The sequence below is a fragment of the Dinoponera quadriceps genome, unplaced genomic scaffold (genome assembly GCF_001313825.1).
Source record: "Dinoponera quadriceps isolate SergipeBrazil2010 unplaced genomic scaffold, ASM131382v1 scaffold1249, whole genome shotgun sequence".
Classification (NCBI taxonomy): domain Eukaryota; kingdom Metazoa; phylum Arthropoda; class Insecta; order Hymenoptera; family Formicidae; genus Dinoponera; species Dinoponera quadriceps.
The window spans coordinates 129464-152146 of NW_014555318.1; the positions used below are offsets into that span (position 1 = coordinate 129464).

General features: G+C 39.1%; 1 protein-coding gene across 5 annotated transcripts in view; it reads right to left on the reverse strand.

Annotated features, from left to right (window-relative positions):
- LOC106743787 (hemicentin-1) overlaps window positions 1-22683 on the reverse strand; it is a 212769-nt gene that overhangs the window by 26293 nt on the left and 163793 nt on the right. For 2 of the 5 annotated variants that reach the window (XM_014617975.1, XM_014617977.1), the window contains exons 6-16: window positions 18865-19049; window positions 13535-13685; window positions 11129-11240; window positions 10625-10803; window positions 9924-10268; window positions 9104-9370; window positions 7522-7878; window positions 6782-7042; window positions 6176-6433; window positions 4983-5000; window positions 4222-4362 (exon numbers count right to left, since the gene is read on the reverse strand). In XM_014617975.1, the coding sequence (XP_014473461.1) occupies window positions 4222-4362; window positions 4983-5000; window positions 6176-6433; window positions 6782-7042; window positions 7522-7878; window positions 9104-9370; window positions 9924-10268; window positions 10625-10803; window positions 11129-11240; window positions 13535-13685; window positions 18865-19049 (2274 nt within the window). The remainder of the gene's footprint in view (window positions 1-4221; window positions 4363-4982; window positions 5001-6175; window positions 6434-6781; window positions 7043-7521; window positions 7879-9103; window positions 9371-9923; window positions 10269-10624; window positions 10804-11128; window positions 11241-13534; window positions 13686-18864; window positions 19050-22683) is intronic. The other 3 variants (XM_014617979.1, XM_014617976.1, XM_014617978.1) reach the window with 2 other exon arrangements.

Genomic DNA, 22683 nt, shown 5'->3' on the forward strand with positions numbered 1-22683 from the left:
AGTCCGACGGAGAGAAGAGATAAAGCTCCTTACACCAACGTGCTTTAATTATATCGCGCATTCTCCGCCGCAAGATAGCTTATAAACGGGACCGCATTAAACTTTCGCCGCGCCGTTTTAGCACAGTTTCGAAATTGCTAATTTAATAGTGGCAGCTAGCGAGCGACTTTTCAGTCGCTACCGTCGATCCTCAAGATCGATAGGGAAATGCTTACCCTAATCCGTGCTATACCCACCACCTACCTTGTAATTTCGAAGACATCCCCGGCAACTTCGCACGGCCGCTACAAAGCCGTATTAACGATTACAAGCGATCGTCGCTGAATTATGCAGGGAGTTGTACACGCATAGGTAACTGCTCCGCCGTCGAAAGAGCGTCATGTAATGCCCGGTTCGCTCTCGCGAACAGCCATTACACCCACCTTGCCCGCGGCAAAGTTGACAGTAAACTATTATAAGCCGGAAGTAGTCGTTAAATTATGCAATAGGACGTGCATTCAGGCGTGTACGGAGAGGATCACTTCCTGCCAGGGAGATTTCAGATCGGAGACAAACTTTGCATGCTATACAACACGACGTACAAACGGGAGAGGCCGACCTCCCGGCTATCCTTTGTGCGTATCGATCAGCAAGCGTGAAATATTACTTTTGTTAATTAATACGAGAAATTGATATATTGTGCAAACGGTCAACAGTCCGGAATGGCTGTGCCCTCGGTAAAGTGAACAAAGCGAGCGTGCAACTTGATGATTATATCATCAGGTACACCAACGTGTGGTAACACGTGCGATGAGAATGTGTGCGATGTTCCTGCTTATTTGCGTACATATTTGTTTCGTGTTCGTGTCGGACTAGTTCACTAATGGGGATTTCTGCAAAAGGTATATAAGTTTATAATAACCCGTGTTTTCATCATACTGTTGCCTACCAATGGCGTAATTCAGTGTTAATTTCAGTAACAATGATTAACCATTCACTAGATATATAATGTTCTTGAAGCGTCTTTACTCTTTTATTTCACTGGTTGTATATTAAATGTAACGAAATATGTCGTTGTTATTACTGTAAATAATCATTATTATTGTTATTTTTATGCCGAGGAAATTAATATTATTACTTCTATGGAAATAACAATAACCATCTGTTTCGAGATATGCCTGCGAGATACACAAAATTCTTCCCGTATCTCTGCTCTCCGTCCGATTGTTTCTACGAAGTAACGCGCGATTAACAAGCGTGCTTTAAAGTGGTCATTCATTTCTGCCAAATGCGTGTGTATAAATTTTGAGATGCTCATTTAAGAGATTAACGAGAATTTTTCCAATCCGTCATACTGCTATTCAGTCTCTGTTATTAATTCAAGATATTACGATATTAACAACAATAAGTTACAAATAACGTGTACACCAATAGAGAATATATACAAACTCGATACACACAATATAGCGCGTGCATTTTTCCATGGAAAGTGGAATGCTACGTGTTTTATAAAGCGAAAATGTGTTCAACCTTTGGCGTGTAGCTGGCAGCCATTCACCATCGTATCGCTTTCGCGCTACATGCGAACAAACTAAGCGAAGCTGACCCAACGCCGGAAAATGAAGACCGATTGTTTAACTAAAACAACATAAATAAAAAAACATAGTGTGCTGCGGTTCGTACTTACTGCTCGCGTTCCTCCAGCTCGACCACCCGATTACTGTCTGTGTTTTGTTTAGCAAGTCCAAATTAAAAAGTAGAGCAGAAACGAATCAGTTTCGTGTTAGTGAAAACTACCGGAAGAGCGCGTGCTCGCGCTGCCATAACGTCGATCGCCGTTAATTATTTAATCAGACTGACGTGCCTTCCCGGAAACGATTTGCAAGGCTCTTATAAATTTACGCAAAAATGCAACTCTTCTATATTTCGACTTCAATTAATCTGTCCTATCTTTAACGTCAAATGTTCACATGCGCTTTTGAAAATTTACACTGACATGACACCAACGCCAGATTATACGCAATTAATTTAAGTAATCACGGCAGAGGTGGGAACGAGAGATGAAAAACTCCCTTGCGATTAATTAGTACTGCGGATACGATAGCTACTCTTCGCCACAATTATTACAGAGCAGCTAACTTAAAGTGGCAACGGTACTGAAAGAAGATCTCGCTATGCCCTTCACGCACGATATCGTTAAACTTATTATAACCGGAAATTTTAATTTTAGTTTATGATATTGTACGTGTGTGTGTCGCGCGCGTATGTGTATATGTGTATATCGGTGAACAGTATATGACTCTGTTTTACGAATGGGTATTTCACACGCAAAAATATGGACTGCCGTTCCTTTTGTCATATTCTTATACGCCCACAACGTGACACATAAATGGATTAGTACATCCGATTAAAATCTTATTACATACAAGAGGCCGGACGATGTATGTTATCGATTCTAAATTAGCGATATGTTCCTTCTATTCATTCACGTTGTTATTTATAATATAAAGAAGCAAATTGAAATTGAAGAAGAATTGCAACTAATCAATATCGATGCAGTTAGGTATTAGTTTTTCCATAAAAAGATCGTGTTACCAGAATGAAATTGAATATTCTGCAATTTATATAATAACATTGATATGCTAGAATAAAATAAATTGCTAATGAAGATAAATTTTATAAGTTAATCGTTAGTTAATTCAATTAATTCAGAGGAAATCAGAAAACGATCGGTTTGCTAGAAAAGTTAATGACCATCTTAAATAAAGCAATCTAATTCTTATTTGCAACGGAATAATCTATATAACATCTTTAACGTAGTTTTAAGTTTAATTTTTGAACATTTCTCATTTCTTTGAACATTTATCGTCAATTATTATAAATAATTTACAGAATTGCATTGCTAAATTATAATGTTTCCAATTATATATATCGAAGGATGTTAAAAATTATACAAATATGGACGAGACTAGTTGTGATTAACGTTATAGCAGCGTGGCACATATTTCTCTTTAAAAATTGTTTATATGTATCTCCATATCTAAATGGAAATCTCACATTGTTTAACTACTTTATACAGAGATATCAAATAGTGAGCATGCTTTTATTCTACCTAGCATAAACTATATAAGATGATATAATGTGTGTACAATATATGTGTAATATATCTACGTCTGTGTGTTTGCACGGACTGGGTTAACAAGTTGTTTCACTGTCAAAAAATGAGACTTTCAAAACATCATATTTTCCTTTCGTACAAATATGGACATCAGACAAACGGATCAGTACGCTTAAATGCCTCAAAAATATACGTATAGTTAAGATAACTTTGATATATGATACTTACGAGATTATAAGCGCGATTAAGAAGCCGTTATTTGTTAGGAGAAGCTTTATTTCCATCAAAAATAAAGTTTCGTTCACAAAACAACATAAACTTCACACGAGTGATTAATAACTCTCAAGACGACGGAAAGTGAACTTGTATATATTCAAGCCTCTTATAAGTGTTAATCATTTGGGACAATACTTTTTACATGACAAAAATAATACAATATGTATATGTATATACTAAGGATACGAACAGATAACACAACAGATACTTTACTGGGAGGAATACATTAGCATACTGAAGGAAGAATTATTAATTGCAATAATAACTCATGTACCTAGTCCTGGCAATTGTAGCAATTTTTGTGAACCTCAAATTGTGGAACAATAATTTACAACGTAATAATGATGTTGTAAGAAAATGATATTCACGATTTCAGGTTAATCTGAACGTATGTACATATATGTGGAACACATATATGATGTATATTGATTATTTATACTAATTATACCAAATAACTTATACATTCTGTCATTTGTGTAATCGTAATATATGTGTAACTGTTGTAACAGTTATGTAGATTGCTAAACTGGATTTCCTCGAGGCTCAGTCATTCATTTACAAGCTTCGTCGGAAATGTATTTTGCGCGCTGTTGATTAAAAAGCCGAGCCGTTCTTTATTATGGGAGACATTTAATTTCACGAGAATACACGAGCGAAAGATAAATCATCGTTGCGATAAAGTTTAGAAATCCACGACAATCTCGCGCGCACCTAAATAACGACGCCAGTCGTCGAATCGATACGAGGAACCTCGAGGAAATCTCACTTTACAGCCTATGTCATGCAAATCGCCGCGATGAGCAAACGATCGTCACGATAACGACACGATACATTAGAGAGTAACTTACATTTCACTTGGTTATGTTTCCGTCGACACACGATAAAGATGGCCACGCAAATTAGTATTAGTACCAGTATGATGACCACCGCCACAATGATAATAATCAGGAGTAGATTACCCTCCAACTGATGCCACCAGGGTATATGGCCTGCAACGCGATAGGTTACGATGTACGTTAATCGATAACGACATGTAAGCTACGTATAGAGGATAATAGCGCACGCGGGGCATTTCTCGTTATTTATACATCAATACTATAAACATGACGGGGCGAGATGAAGAGCGATACGCTCGACTCTCGCCCGTAATCCATCGGTACTGCAAGATTCATGGATAAATGCGATCGAGTATCGCCGAGACTGCGTTAATTGATTCGAGATGTTCGTCGAAATTGTGGAAAAATGAGAGAGAGAGAGAGAGAGTGAGTGAAAGAAAGGAAGGTTAATTGAAAAAGGTACCGCGTATCGCGTTTACAATTGATGCGACTGGTCTCTGCGCGGGAGTTGGAATTTATTCGCATTGTGACGCGGAAACGCGCGATGTCGAAGTTCCACGTGAAAATAACGTCTTTGTTTCGGTTTCATTCATTTAGCGTGAGGCGCTTAAACGCAACATTACACGGTACGATGTATTTTAATTAAACTTACAAATAAACGGTTGAAAATTGCATATCGCAACAATACGAACGTTAAATGGTAGTTACGTATGCAAATTACATATAAAATACGTTATACACGAAACACCTGAGATAATGTAGACACGACTTACTTTTATGTCCATGGTGAGCTGTAAAGCAACAGAATTTTTTTAAATATTTGCGAATGATCAATTAAAGACCACTATCTTGACGCGATTATCGATTAAATGTCCGAAATATGAGACACCGCATAAATAATTAATGACAACGCATTTCAAATGAAATGTGCTCAGTTTATCTGCTTGGTAAGGTGGAAAACCACTCGGACTCCCTTTGTTTACTTCTACTCATAAGAAACGTGGCTTAAAAGCAAACGGACTTTCAGTATCCTCGTGGCAAGTCTCTTTTTAGCCATCGTCTTAGTTGGATATGTCCTATACAGAAAAAAAAGTTAGTCTTAATTCAAGAATAAATATTCTCATATATAGACAAAAATATTATAATCTTCTTAGAAGATTTTTAGTTTTGAATTGAGTTCAAGTAATACTTGCATCAATACGAAATTCAATCAAATCAAGACTAAAAACTTCCCAAGAAGATCATAGTATTCTTACTTATATATAAGAATATTTATTCTTGATTTAAGACAAATTTTTTTGTGTACACTTTCTAAACACAAGTTTTTGGTTTGCCATTGAAGTCAACTAATTTTTATATGCCATAACTAATAAAAAGTGTTTAAAAAGCAATGTTTAAAAATTTTAAAACTTTTGTACTTAATTGTTTATTATGCAATTATGTTTAAAAGGATATAACTTTGCTTTAAAAACGATAATAAGTTCTGCGGATGGCATTCCACCCAGCCTTACCGTTAGCGTTCACCAAAATTTCATTTTACTGGCAGAGGATTAATCTCGAGATCTTTATCTCATATAAATAATTTCTCGTAGACACATTTAAATTTATATTGCACTCCCGATTGTGGATGTTTGTGTTTATTGTACACGTACATACATGGGAAATTTACTCTCACGTGGTATATACATATATAGCGAAAAAACTTTACTTGTAGCAACTTTCCAATCATATAACGTGAACTCATGAACTCCGTACGACCGCTACAAAGAGGTTTTTATATTGCATTAGTACATTTTCCACGTTTCTATAGATACGGACCAATAGTTTCGAAACGCGATAATATTTTCCAATAAAGCTCGCTGAATCGTTTGAAAAAGCGATTAAATCGGCAAGAGTACTTCCATCTTTCTCTGCAACATTAACGACGCGATATTAGCGAATCGATGAGAAATGTTTCTCCACTAACCTGCTACGTCACGTTCGCAAGGTGTAGAATAGCCGATCGTGTTATTCGCGACGCACACGTACGTCCGGGAATTAGTGACAGAGGTATCGAGCAGCATGTAACTTCGTCCGTTTCGCATCTCAGCAACCTGCTCCAGCGTGTCGTTGTCGTTCTTCAATGACCAGACGAAGTTCGTCTCTTTTGGATTGGCGACGACCCAGCAAATAACGTAATCCTTGCCCTCGAATCGTTCCCTTTCTATGTGGCATTCTGGTTTAACTGCACGAAAAAACGTTCACCATGCCATTGTTAAACCATCTCGACAATGCGTAGTTGAAAGATCTAGATTACTTCAACAAAAGCATACGATCGATACTATCGTGAAATAATCAATAATATCATGAAAAAAGCAGAATTGAGAATGAAATCCTGTGTTTTTTCAGACAGATACTGCAGGACGTTAAAGAGTTGTGATACAAGAAAAACAGGATATGTTCCGAAGATGGGAAAGAAGGAAAATATCCCGTTTTTTCCATGTGCGCCATTTTTAGGACTGTTCAATTTAAGAATCTCCTTCGAAGATTGTATTCACTTGATTCAAGTCTAAAGATGCAGTGGGGAACGTACATTGCACATTCATGACCATCGAGATATTCAGGATACCATGACGATTCGACGCCTCGCAGTAGTAAGTGCCGTTGCTACGCCGGGGTACTGGCATTTTCAAGTCAAGTACGTGGCCCTCCATGATGGTGTCGTTGGATCCTTCGCGGAACCACCGAAAGTTCGGTTTAGGTCTTGCCTTCGCGTCGCATGCCACTGTCTCCGATATAGTGTCCACCGTTACATTGATTATCTTCTTCGAGATCGTGATATTTTCCGGCGGGACTTGAAGAAGAAAAACAAGATTTAATCATCTTTTATTTTCGAGTTCACGTTATTGCAATTAAATTCACATCGTCACGACATTATTCTTTAATCATTTCCTGACGTTAAGTGTAAATCTTTTCGACTGAATTCTATTATTTTCGAAAATTCCGTTGTTTAAAACGCGACTCCCGGCGGGCGAATATAAAACTAAATACTAATTAATCTAAGTTATGAAGGAGGAATCTCTCTCTTGTAATATCATTCCTTCTTTGTGCCTTTTGTTAACACGAGCCGAAATCGAGAATGGAAAAGGAGATTGAATTAGATAACTTTTATACGTGTACACGTACGACTCTTCCAACACCGAAAACTTTACCCGATGATTTACGACGAGAACGTTGCGCGTTTTCTCCATGCCGATCGCTCAAAGTCGCGCAATCGAATATAAGCAGGCAGAGATATGTCATTGCTAAAAAAGCACAGAATGGAGAACGTACACTCGACATGAAAGTGAGTGCTGCTCTCTACGCCCGGGCCAATCCCGTTGCTGCTGCTTTTGCAGGTGAATTTGATGTTATCCTCGGCACGGTCGAGCTGACCGTTCGGCCAGACCGTCAGATTCCATACGAGAGTCGATTGGATGCTCTCAAAGTCGTTGGTCCTTGGGTCAGGCGGATGATAAACGTTCGACACATAGTATCGATTTATTTTCGAGAAGTCCATGGGATCGTCATTTCTCAGCCAGGAAATATTGCAGATTGGGGCGCACTCGACCCAACACATGATGCTCACGTTAGACCAGTTGTAGGCAAAACCGCGATACGGATGCAGCTTCTTAATGAATGTCGGGGCCGCTAATGAGGAGCGACAATTCTTAATTAAGTGTCATAGGGTTTATCATTGGGTATTTAGGAGAGAAGTGTCGCGCAAAGGAATAAACCCAGGCAACGTGACGTCTAAAATCGGGACACATAACGTCTTAAAGACATTTGTAAGTAAGACATTTAAAAGATATCTTAAAGACCTCTTTCAGACGTCTCATTTACACACGTCTTTAAAAAGACATATTATGTCCTGATTTAAGACTGGTTATGTCTGGGAATTATTTAGCGTAAAAAAGTATCGTAGATTTATTACGGAAATCCAAAAAATCCCGCATAGAAATTTTCCCAGACTTTTTCATATACAGCATACATACAGCATAGATCCCGATTAAAAAACGACATAGAGCAAATGTAAAAATGGTTTTATTATATATATATAAGGAAACCCAAGAAATCGATTAAACCTATCCAGAATTTCATCAGATTAACCGTTATATTCAAACGAGGAATTTTGTCTGCGTTGAACTTATGTCGTCGTGTAAATATATAGGTCACACGTGGCTCGATACACGACCGTGTATCTTGTCATCTTGATTTTGAGGATCACAAAATTGAAGATTATCAAGTTTGTCATCGACTTTGATATCCGCTTAATGGTGCGCGCGTAGTATGTATACTTATAAATACTTAAAGTGTTTCAAACATCTTGTTCAGTTGTACTGCAAAATAGAAAGCAGAAATAATTTTTGGAAAAATGTTGGGTGTGACCAAATAGAATCTGTTTATATTTCCCCCTTAGAATCGTATGCTTGAAATATTACATTTCTAACCATCACCTGTATAGAAATTTCCCAACTAAAATCCATAATTATTTTCGAAAATCAGACTTACTGGACTTACCAGACTGGATCCTTATTAAATCCCAAGAAATCTTCCATGCGAGATATACCAAATATTTTACGGTGTTTAAGCGGGCGAAACCGGCGTCCGCTAAATATGAGGAAGATTGAAGGACGAACAACTCGCAATCTGCGACGCGCGCAGAATTGGGGCACAGGGTGTCTCGAAATTCCCGATCGTAACTTTAACCGGAGCACACGTGTTTCTCAGTGTTAAGCGCGCGTATGTAATAAGCAAATCGATTGAAATTGCTCCAACTCTAAAATATCATTATTGGGACTGGCGTCTGAAATGCTGCCGCACAACTCAGTAATTGCTGGCTGTAGTTTCGGGTGCATTGACATGTGTCGCTCACCAGATACGTCGATAAACGTTGTGGCCAGGTCGCCGTCACCGGCGTCGTTGTAAGCCAGGCATGTGAAATTCGCCTCGGTTTCCAAATTAACCGACTCGATGACGAGGGTGGCGTCGTTCTCGTCTGGAAGTCGATGCGAGCCGCGCAGCCACTTGAATCCCGACACCTTCGGTCGTCCGGGATCCAAAACGAAACAGGTGATGGATAATGGCTGTTTCTTCACTACTTGCTGAGGATCGTACGATATCGACGCAGGGCCGGGCTTATCTACGGAAATGTTTCCGGGATATAGGATATGAGAGAGAGAGAGAGAGAGAGACAGAGGCAGAAACCGGCGCCCGCTAAATATAATCTGATTAATGTAACAAGATAGGATACTGTGCCCAAGCGTATCGGTTGCATATATATGCAAGATAAAGTCCTGAATCGATAACTTATTGTCGGCGCTCTTGAAATTAGCGTCGGGTATCAATGAGCGAGCGGTCTTACGGCGGTTACGATATTGACGGATAAAATATCGCGGAAACTCGCAGCTATAATTTACGACACGGTGCAACGGTGTACCTCAGAAAATTTCTATCGGCAAGCTGCGCGTGCAGCTTAATTCTCTTTTCAACGAACATGAACATTTTATGCAGACGATGGGTGTCCCTCGCGTAAAATTCGCGCTCACCGCCGGGAGGCGGTATAAAATCGCGGACGCGGATGCAACGGACGTAACGAATTATGATCGTAAACATGATAAGTGTTAATCGTATCGCCGCTTTTTCTTCCATCGCGGCATAATAAGGCTGAGCGACGTGTGACGAAGAAGACTTACAATAAACCACGACAGGCGTGCTCGGAGAGATTGGTCCCCAGCCGGCCTCGTTCCTCCCCTCGCACGAGTAGTTGCCGTGAAAGGAACGGCCGACGGCCTCCAGCAGTAGCTTGCTGGGGTCGATGTCGCAGAATGTCAACGATTCCTCAGTAGTCGTTGTCACGGCAGTGCTGTTTCTCGCGCAATCCGGAAGTTCTTTCAATAGATCACCGTCCAAATACCAGCGGACCGCTGTCAGCGTGGCCGGATTGCCGGAATCGACTTCGCACGTTAACGAAACGTTCAGACGGTCCGCCTCGTTCACAGGTGTTTCCGGATCCATTATCACCTCCACTACTGGTTTGTCTGCGTGATAAAACGGAATATATACGCGTGCCGGCATAAATCACGCGCGGCCGCGCTCCCTCCAACTTTATTCCCGATGTAATCGCGTAGCTTTCAATAAAGCTGTCGTTTTCTAATAAAAGAATAAACTGCCGCGCGCTGGAAAGTTACGCCGTGAGAAATGAGAAGACGAAATCCCCCACCGGCGGGATATAATGGCCGTTTCCTCTCTCTTCCGGAGATTGCAGATTTATTATTATTCGGAGCTTTATGATCGGCGTAAGAGATCGCGTCGCTACTTTGCATTTTATCGACTTGTGTTCTCCGTATTACATATTCGATCGGCAGTCGTTATGCGGGCTGTCCGTGATACATACGAAAGACCGAAACTTCCACGATGTCTTCTGAAACGGTTGAACCGGCGTTGTTTTCCAGGATGCATTTGTAAGAACCTATGTCGCTGGGAGTCGCGTTTTTCACCGTGAGTGCTGTTTGTTCTGTGATTCCGCCGTCGTAATGGTCGTCGTTTAATACTAATTCTTCGTTGTTTCGTAACCTACATTACCCGAGGGATCGGGAGAGAGATCAAATAAAGAAGGTGGCAATTTATTTTCGAAAATGTGGAGAGAATGAGGAGAATAAAGTGGAAACGTATATCGATACCCAGTTGCGTTAATTCATTTTTAATCAATTTATTTTAATTAATTGAAGTGGCGTTTCATTATTTTACGATATTACCGTCACTTTGAGGAGTTAACTTATGCTAATAAGATTAAACTCTCATTGGCTTTTCTTTTAATTACTGACTGAATTTTAAAAGGATCTCTACTTATTTATTTATTAGGCTGATACACTTTTACAATGAAAAAAATATTACTCACCATGTCACCTTTATCAGCGAAGCGGGGTTCGCTTCGTAATCGCAGAATATTAGAATATCGTCTGTCTCGTTAACCGTTAAGTTATTTGGCTTCATTTTAATTATCGGCGGATCTGCAGCGGATAAAACGATAAATTGTATAGAGGAATGAACATTCAATTTAGATGTAGAGAGAAGAAAGATTGGTCGGAAAGAGTTAAATAAAAGAAAGGAAAAGTGGCTGATGTTTGCATAGAGAACATTCAGTACAGAATAAATAATCTTCACCTCTCCTATATGCGCGCTAAAAAACTTATTAAAACGCTTTTATTTTAGCATTTATTGATTTCTCAATTGAATAAAACTTATGAATATTCAGTTGAATATTTCAAGTGTCTGCATTGTATGGGAAACGGATCCTAAAATGTGAATCAACCTTTTCTGAAATCTCTAGCCTCATCTCAACGGCGCTTTTAATCCATATTCGTTTTTATGAAAGAAAGAATCTTCACTTCTTCTGTCGTTTCTATATCTAAGATCATAAGGACCCTCTTATCTCGGCGACTACCTCCTGTTCAAGATGGATAACGCGAAACTTAAATTGAATGTAAAATTTCGATTCGCCCTCGGGTCACAATATTATGCACTTAACGCGGCCCGGCAGAACGAGGGATATAAAACAAAATTCTCGTAAGTACGTAGACGCGAGAGTGGCCTGTCACGATGCTAGAGCCGGGGCGTTGGAAACGTGCCAAACTCGATGTCTGGAGTTTCTCGTTTCCAATCCGCGGATAGTCCTCGTTCTGGCTGCAAAACGAAAGTTTCTCCGCTATTTCGCGCTGTAACTGGAAACATCAGGGGAGATACACAGCCCGTCCGTCTTCTTTTTGCGTGTTCCCCTGCACGCGTAATCAAGACATCGCATCTTGAATGGAGAAAAAGTCACAGCTGCAACATCAGCATTTTGGACTCGGAAGTATCACAAGCGTACGACGCGATCGATATTCCAATAAAGTGACTTTGACGTAATGACATTATTGGACTCTAAGAAAGAGTAATTGCTTCACACGGGTAGCATACTCTCTAAAATAATCATTTTCTTTTTCTTCAATCTTTGCTTAATCGATTTTTCCCTAATGATTGAGAATTTTTCCATATTTTACAACAATGCAATATATCTATATTAGATATCTATTTTTGTACTACCTAGCGTTTGGTAATACGGAAATAAAATTATATTTTTCAGTATTACGCTACTATGTTACCGAAAAACGTAGCGAAAAAGTCCACAGGTATGTCAGTAGAAGTTGTCTCTCTATTTCCGATTCCCTTAAGTACGGTGTATCGACGTTAGCCTGCAGGAGTACGCGACCGGAAAAATCGTATAAACATTGTGCGATTTGAAAGCTACTCCCTCGAAAGGGCAGCATAAATATTTATCGGACGGGTGAAATGATAAATATTCTTGGACCATGAAACTTCTTTCCTCTTTTCGTCCCGAAATTTTCAATCGCTTCCTTTGAGCAGCTTCCCTTTGACTTCTGTAGCGTAATTCGAACTCTATGAGATCTCCAATTATATCCTTATTTTTATTTTTCTATTGATATTACGATTTATTTTCGAAGAAATCTCCTTGATTCCGCTTGGAAGGTCATCGAGTTTGATGAAAGATAGAAACGGACGGAAGGACTCGCAGAGAAACGATAGTAATAAATTTACAATCCCGCTACAAATATCTTCCGTATCTTTCTAACAGGTTCGCAAAGTTACCGGTTGCTGAAATTGGTTCTACCGCGTCGGAATTATAGCGATCACGTTAGATTTCGCGTTTTAAGTTTCGTTTTGCGGTAACAGAGCGTGGGTTTTCGGACTGCGGGGTAACTTCTTCTGATTGTTCTCTGCAAAGTTACGTAATTTACATAACATTATGCTGATGAATGGCGTACGGATGTGCGGAGTTATTTATTTAAAGGATTTACTTCATAAGGGCTAAGTGCATGCAAATGTTAATAACCGTCCTTGCAGCTCGCAGTTTCGCGCAAACGCAGAATATGCTTGCCGCGGTATGCAAATATATGTATTTTAAGTTACAACGCAATCTTGTTGTAACAGCCGCTGTTACAATGCTGTTAAGCGTAATTATAGTGATTAAAAATTACACAGGTACTACAGTTTCTCCGCTACGAAAGACATAGAACTCTATTACTCGGTCCAATTTCCTTGCAAAATTACCGAACGTTCGCTCGGATCAGACTCCACTTCTCGCGAAGCAGTGAGATTATCGTTTAGCTATCTCTCGCGTTTCTTTCTTTTTTTTTTACAGTGAAGAGGTTCGAGACCGTGTAAAGAGGAAATATTCGAAAATATTCGAGCGGAAGGCTTGTCGACAATGGCTGGCTCGTTCGTCACCTCGACTCTTAATACTTACATAATACTTCGATCGTGGTCGTTTCCTTCATTGGCTTCAGATCTTCAGTACGGGTTACCGAATTCTCGGCGTAGCATTTGAACGTTTTTCCGTTGTCATATACCGACGCCGTAAAAGCGAGGTAACTTATCGTCTCCGAAGTGCCGTCCTCCTGCGAACAGAACGGTTTTAAACGGCCGATGGAAATAATGTCGAACTTCGATTATTTATGCCGCCAGTTTTGCTAAGCGCTTCTCGGCCAAGTGTTTAAATTAGGACGGTACTTATGAAAAACGATGGGCATTACGGGCACGCTTATTTCCCAACTGGATCCTTCCGCTCGTAATTCTGACCGCCACTTAAACCGTTCTAATTTGTACGCGACAGGAATTGATAATAGCGGCGCATAAATTATAGATTATATCTGGGAGATACTTGGAAGAAATTCGAGATTTTTGCTAAAAACAATCCGGTCAGTTTCAAATTATTTTAACGGTTTTAACCTTTACGAACTGACTTGTCTATCGAGTTTCTATAATATATTTTTATTATTGTCGAACACATCAAATTCGGAAAAGTTTCATCTCCAGCGATTTCAGATATAAAAATAGTACATACCACACGCTATATTGAACTTTGTACAGTTTTAATGGATCCGTAATCACCTTTGATTTGTGATAACGTTAATCAAGCGTCATGTATACTCGTATATATCCTCGTTTGTATTGTCTGTTATTGTTATTGTATAAATTTGCAGTATGTACTTTTTAACGTACAATGTTCAATCCAGTTTCCCTTAAGCAATTAAATCTAGAATTTAGTTATGATGAAATAGTTGCAGTAAGGAATTCCAAATAGAACAGACGTCAGTTGATCGGATATGTTTCGATAACGTAACGGCGAAAGCTCGAATTTCTATTAAAGTGCACCGCGAAAACGCGTTTATTGCACACCGTGTTTATATACGTTATATAAAAAATATAAAATATCATTTCACGAGAGACGTATTTGATCAGTCAATCTATTTCATCTACCACATTTTTTTTATCCTTTGTGCTGAGCTGAAAATTGAGACACAATTTTTAAAAATTTTCCAGGAAAAATTCAACTAAATTTAGCATAAAAAATAAAACCTTCATTTGGCGAACTGTTCTTTTAAAATATTTTATATGTAGAAAAACGTCGATTTAATTATTTAGGATACATTGCGCGAGAAAGTTATAATTAACGCATGTAAATTTGATGTTTTTTGCTGTACTCAAAATTTGCAGAATATGCATCAAAGCCAGCGAGTACACGTATTCGTCGCGTAAAATTTGATATATCACGTAATACAAATTAATATTTAACTATACTATACTAAATGAGATGTACACATTAATTTACGTAGAATTGTTGCGAAACCCGTGAGAAATTATTTCCATTCTTTTCCGTGTTGTGTTACAGCTCGTACGAAAATTGTACGCGAATGAAGCCAATAATATCCCCGGCGTTCAATTTTAAATCAATCGCGCAGGTCGCGCGCTTATATTCCTCTCTTTTATCATTCCTCCAGATGATCTTTCTTACCAACTTATTAATTGATTTTCAGCGAAGCGATTTGTCATTCTGTGTGGCGTCGATCGCTTTACTAAGGGAGTCCGTAAAAGCACACTGAAGGAGAACACGAGACGATACTCGCCGGGAAACCTTTGTAAAGCCACCTCGAATTATGCGTTCGTAATACCCCGCTCCGCGCGAAAGGGAGTAATCAAGCTCAAAAATGTGATCCGTTAATCCCGTTATGACGCGACGCTCACATCGGCAGAAATTTGCGGCGTGTAATTGCTTGCCGGCATGCAGATACTAGGTGCTATCAGATACTGCGTCGTTAACGGATTTAGTCGCCACGCCGCTGTGCATCCCCGTAATCAGCCACTTAGTAAACAATGCTAATTATGATATCGCGATTATTGCGGGATTGCAAATGTTAGAAAGGCAAATCGATAATCGCGATGACGCGGCCGTGTCGGGTCAGATTCGGGTAAATAGCCGATTCGTTAACTACGCCGACGCGTCGCAGTGGTGGTTCTTCTTCAAATAGTGTTAATTGACAGCGCAAAATGAATTGGATTCGTCACACGTGTTATCTTACTATTCCGCACTATCGCGCAACGCTCGTCATGCTGCTGGTCTAATTATGTTGGATATCAGTGTTTGCACGTAAAATTAAATTATTTTACCGATATGCAGTATTGGGAAAGATATAACTTTTCTCATATATAAATAAGATTAGGTACAATTACTATTACTTATCTATATAAACAGATAAATAAAAAAATTAACTTATATTTTCCTTCGATATAGATACGAAAAGGAGATTTTTATCCGACTACAGATTTTTTATATCTTAGGTATAGGATAAGCTTCAGATGTGTCGAGGAAGAATTTCCAATTTTTCATAATAGATATCTTAGATAACTGATAAGAATTTTACCTTAGATACAGATATCAGATAAACAATCGATTATTTCTTCTTATTAAATATTAGATAAACCATTATATATAATCAGTCAGATATAGATATTAGACGACTTTGTACCCGGATATATATCTAGATATAATTAATGTAGATAGTTTCTAACACTGCCAGTATGTACGTTATTGCATATTAAAATTGTGATTTTCAGAAAAACACATATCGTGTTTGAATAGAATTATTTTTTATTCAACGACACTGTTTTCCTGTAATTTCGATGCTTCAAAAATTTTTATACATGTATATGGGTCTCTCTCTCTCTCTCTCTCTTCGCACCGCGCGCGCGCGCGCGCGTGTGTGTGTGTGTATGTGTATGTTGAACAAAGAGAACCAACTGATAAAGATAACCGCGATGGACGTTGCTGTCTCGTCCGTCGAGACATTTTTTATGCGTAAAGAACTCTTTGTTATCAAGATATCGTGTTGTTTCATCTACTTTATGACTTTTAACCGTGGCGACGTTTATATATCTCTTTCTATTTTATTTTTTTACGCTAATTACATCACGTAGGCATGGGTGGTCCCGTATGCAGTTATTTCGCATGCAGGCGGCTTTATAGCCTCAGATACTTCCGTAATGGATTTATGATAGCTGCGTGACGCCTACGGCTTTTACATGCATATACGTATATGTGATAGCGCAACGACGCGATATATATATATATATATATATATTTATATACATACACACACACATATATATATGAGTGTGTATATATAGTAGGGTCTAATGATTTTTCGATGCCGTCGACGCGCAGCTACTTGCTCGACTATGAAATTGATTTTTTACAAGCCGAGAACAAAACAGTGCCACGTGACTCGAAAGTAAATCACGGTTTCTTGATATTTTCTCTCCGAAACTATTTTATTTCGTGTCTTTCTGTAATTTTGCTTTCGAGGATAATTAAAGAGTATCTACTGTCTCCTTAAAAAATATTGAACGAGGTTGTGAGATTATTAAATACGATTTAGAAAATATCTTTGAAATATATTCTGCTTGACGCGAAGGGATTTAATTCTATTCGATCTTCTTTACATTTTCGTGGACATTTTTCTGTCGCGCTAACAGCTTTTACGGTGTAGAAAGACATTGTTCGTCCATTTCAGCCGCGCGATACAATGGAAGGATAAATCGCGGATAATGTGGCCTTTTTACACACGAAATCCTGGTTTTAAACAAAACTAAACCGTACCTAATAAAAACTAAATATAGTTCGGATGAAAAGAGGCCTCGAAAGGTGCATCGATCGACCCTAAATCGTCCGCGTTGCTGGATCCTAAATTCGATTCGACTCCACCACTTTTCCTGCGAGCGAGCGTGAAAATTTGTTGCCTCGCAAAACGTTCAATGGGAATTAAAATGTACGACAGGTGCTGTATCGATCGATTTAGAATTTCCCGGAACGCGGTAGTTTCGTGAGTTACCGCGCCAACTTGCGAGTCTGTATGCTCTCATCTCGAGTAAGTAACCGAATTAAAACTTTCGCGAAGCGCTATTCATTGTCGCGTGCCACCTAGCATGCTCTTCCCGCGCATTTATTTTGATGCAAACGACAGTAATGCCGGCGTAAAATTCAGCGCTCCGTTCTATATAGAGTGTCCGGTAATGGGCGCATTCGCTGTGAACCCGGGAAATATCCCTTTCGCTGGAAATCTGAAATCATCTTTCTCCTCGCCAGGAAAGGAGGATATTAACGGTTTTTCGAAGTTTTAACTTTAAGACCCTTTGGCAACTACGCCCTGAAGCCTCGTCAGAGCAAAACCCACTTAATATTACGTTTCGGGTTATATACAGTCACTGATAATTTAAATAACTGTTAAATATCCTAAGAGTTAAGAAATCTTGTATCGAATTTTTATAATAGAAGAGAAAGTGGTATTATGGTTTCTAGTAATGAATCTCTACTATTAAGATGGCGAATTTTAGTGATTAATTATCATTCATTTAGTAGTCTACTGTTACATAATGGTGCTAACATGCCAATACACAATAGTCGGCATTTATTATAGTACATTTTTACTTTTGAGCATGTTGAAACGTTTTCAAGATACATTTTGGCATTTAATTACACATACTTCTTAATTCTTCTTTCTTGAAGTTATTATCACATACGTATATATGTACATTTGAGTGTTTCGTTTATTATTTAATATTTCATAAGGCGGTAAACATTTCGAGTTATATAAAGTTAATGGCACGGTATTTTGCTAGTATGACCTAAGAATGCTAATAATACGACCTCTCTTTTAAGTTTTCATACCTTTTTGAAGTTTTATACATTATAACAAAACACTGTATGTTATTTTAAATAAAACCAATTTTTTAAATCAATTTTAATTGGGGGCCACATTACCATTCTTGTTTTTCTTCAATTTATTATGCAGTGTCGCTACATTTGTATAAATAACGTCCTAATTAATAAATACTTCATAACTTTAGAGTCTAGAATCGATTGAATAATATTTTGACGAATATAATCTCAATATCACTTTGACGAAATAACCTAACCTAATATTATGTTCTTTAATATTCTTCCTAAGGAGAGAGAAAAATTATTTTATTTTCCCCCTTCTCTTCCAGAACATTATCACGTGTACGTAATGCGCCTGTTACCGATAGTTAAAACAGCCTGCACATGAGAATGCGTCTTATTCAATGACTATGTATGAGAAATAAACGAGCGATGTAATATGTAAATAATATCACAGCGATGTAATAATAGACACAGAAAAATGGTTATTCCTAAGGCGATAGGGAAATTAGCCGAACTGGGGCAGAAGTAACGGCTTCACCTGCGTTAGACGTAAATACAATATCGCGGCGTTTACTCACGTTTTCGTTTATTTCCGTTTTAAATATGTCGAGTCTTTCATTGCTTTCATTCAAGAATTTCGTTCCGTTCTGCCAGGTCACGTTGGCGGGGGGCCGTGCCGCACGTACCGTGCACTGCAATAAGATCTTGGTGCCCTGCACGGCATGACCAACCACTCCGTTTAAGTCCATCTTCAGCGGGCGCACTGTAAAGATAATATAGCAACGTAAGACGCCCGCAATATTACCCAGCTACTCACCGCGATGCGGCAATTAAAATTGATGTTTCTATAAATATCTACGTAGCACTCGGCGCGACCTTGTTTAAGTATGTAGGTCGCACAAAACATCGGTCTTGAAATTAAAATGAGGAGGAAAGAGAGGGAGAGTCACACAGAATTTCCGATTAAATGCATAATTTTGCACTTTATTTTTAGCCATTATGAATACAAAGACGCGTTTCTAAATCACAGCACATATATAGAAATTTGTCATATTTTTACACCGAAAGAAAAATTCTACCGTTCAAGTAATATTTGTTTGATCCGAGTAAAAGAGTTACTCTAATATTCCTTGGCAAATATTTATCAGAAATAGAAATATAACAGAAATAAACATAACATAATAATAATAAATTATAAAAATATAAATAAGCTAAAGGTAAATCAAAATAAAATAACGGTAGTTTAAAAAATAAAAAAATCAATTCTCACACTAATAAATATATTACGTTCATAAATACATTATATTATGCGGAAAAGTTCCCATTCTTATAGAAAAAGGAAATCTATAATATTACTTTTCGCTGAAACACCGTGTGATTCATTAGTCATTTCGGAAACACCCGTGATTTTACGTGCTCGCAATTTCTCAATAAATTGACGGAAACTACTATACAAACAAATATAGACTCTCCTTATTACTTATTTCCTTAAATGAAAATTCCAGGTCTCAACTCTAATTCAATTAAATTTTACAGCTAATTCATATTTTCATTGTTCCTCAAATAACACTTGAATCATATGCAGGATTAATAATACTTAAATTGATTTTAGAACTTTTTTCTGTGTTGAACCAAAATTCCCGGATTCTTCTCGTCACTTTTCGACTACCTTACATTTTTATCTTGCCCTTTAGCGGCGATATTGTAACAAAAAAAGGATATTATTACCTCCCATCTAGGTGACGTGAAAGGTTAATTGTGCGCGATTATATATTAAAGTAATATATATATAGTAAAGTAAAAAGTAAAAAAAATATATATAGTAAAGTAATATATATTGTGGTTGTTTTGCTTTAATATTTGCGATTTTTGCGTTGACGTTACAACAGCACAACGATTTTTATCACATTTGAAAGGATTTTAAATTAAACGATATACGGTGTTTGCTTCATTTTTTCTAATCTACCTTGTTATACTAGCTTCATTCAATTTCTGGCGGTCATCTATGTGCGTGTTGCGTGTGTACGTGTGTATGTGTGCATGTTTGATTGATAAATATTCAATATTACCGCTTAATATACATGGCAATTGATTCGGGAAATTTAAATTTAATGCATTAAAGGCCATTATAATACAAACTGTTGTTACAATCCCGTTACGACCTAATTGGGTACGTACACGAACTCAGAAGGTATTCTTGGCAGGTAGGGAATAATATGGGGACGACGGTAAAAGAGTGCGCTATCACCCACTCTGTTATCTCTTTTTATATCGCCACCCGGCCGTCTATCCTCACAGCTGCCGAGCCGCAAACGCCACTTTGCAGCGTAAACGGCCGTGATTTTTGAACACCGGCGATCGTATCCCAGAGCGTTTATGGCAGCCCTTTGTGCGCCGCAGTAAAGCCACCAAGTTCGCACGTCACATTCGGCGATTTCCGTAACCGTCTGTCTAGACGCGCTGCCATTTCTGTGTGCCAACCGCGTACACAGAATAGAGCCGCCCGTAGGCAGTCGCAGACGTCATGTAATGATGATTGCGCGGTATCTGGGTTTCCCGTGGCGCCGCGCCGACATTAGGGTTTGGTACGCGTAATCCGGGAGGTGAAACCGAGGCACGATCGAATGTACGCGCGAGATGCGCGAAATGTCAATGTCGACAGTTTCATATCGCTCCTGACGTTTTCTGACGTGGGACGGAGTTATGGCACCCGCAAACGCGAGCACGGCCGACTCGAAAGTACGGCTGTACACCGAGATACGAGGGCGAATCTCTATTTACGTGCGCAAAATCCTTGCACGGGAATCGCTTCGCGAGGATGAATGTTGTTACGTCGCTGTTGCTACGTGAAATCTCGCACGCACGTTGGAAATTACGATCGTGTTGTTTGAGCGGGATTTTCAGTAGATATATACCTCAATTCAAAACCGGTTTTAATAGTTGCGTGAAAATGTAGTTATTATACCAAAGCAAATACCGCAGGTGTTATTCCGCGCCGTAATAATATTAATAACTATAACAACAATGCGCGATTGTTTACTCGTATATACGGACAATTCTCGGGACACCGTGTATATCGATATTGTAGCAGAGATGTCGATGGCGCGGATCGACAACTTTTCAATGCTTATACCGCGCCGGCCTTGTTCTGAAATTCACGGTTAATGGAATATTCGAAAACTGTCATTTCGCACGCGCGCGCGAGCGCGCCCGTATCGTTAAATCGATCCGGAAGTTCCTCTACGGGGACATAAGCCCTACGATAAAAACGGCCTATAGGAGCGTGTTAAACGGTAAAGGTATATCCGTGGATGCACACGTAGATATATCCATTAGCGCCGATGGATTTCGGGTAACGGGCCGTCACGTACATCACCGTGTACCGTGAGATTCACGATCGAGTTTCCCCCGAGCTATTACACGTACCTCCGAATTTTTGCGCGGACATTATCAGAAATTTAGCTAGATTCCTCGTTAAAACACTCCACGGAGAGATCTGGTTCCCCAGTCGGACAATTTTACAAGTATTATCGAATTAATCGCGTACATCACATGTCAGCTCATACGCCAAAGGCTTTTGATCGCGAACATTTCCGCGGACGAAACACGTTTCGCCAAGCTCACATCGAAAGCAGACGTTTCTGCGTACTTTCCCCCCCCCCCCCAAATATGGAAATTTCTCTGCTTTATAAAAAAGAATCGATTTGGATTTACATTTTTTTCAATTTAAAATCGCGCTTTCTCTTAAGAATCGATGTTCCTCAATATACGCAACTGTTTTATGTTTCAACGGGCTGCTCGTTGATGGTCCTCGCGGAGACGTTCAGAAAACATCGGCCGATAATTCACCGGCAAAACTCGGTGAGCGGTACTCAATACAAGAAGAATACGAAAAGAAAGGGCGCGGAGTTGGAATAGAGAGCGAATGGCGAATCTAATATCGGGAATTGCATTTGCCTTCAATTGCTCCGACTGCACTTCCCTACCTGATGGCGCTGGTGGATGCGGAGTAAACGGGAGGAAGAATGGCGTGGAGGAAAAGGGAACGGTGACAGAGGTGCGGAGAAAAAGGTAAAAAGTCGCATCTCCTTCGCGTAAATAGTTTTTTCGTCGGGAAATGTGCTGACGCTTTTGATCCTGGAACAAATCTGTTCGCCGACGTTTACTTTTAATCCATACGGATCGCAGCGGATTGCATTATCGGACGTGTTTTATCGCACCTAACAATGCTTTTCAAAGGTGTGACGTCGACGCATTGTTCGGCGTGTGATGGTATAACTTGACGTTTCCGCGGAAATTCGCCAGTGAATCGTCTTCTCGTTTAGCGTTCGGCAAGAGAGAGAGAGAGAGAGAGAAAGGGTTATTGTTGTAAATAATTCGTCATTGCGGCCAATAGA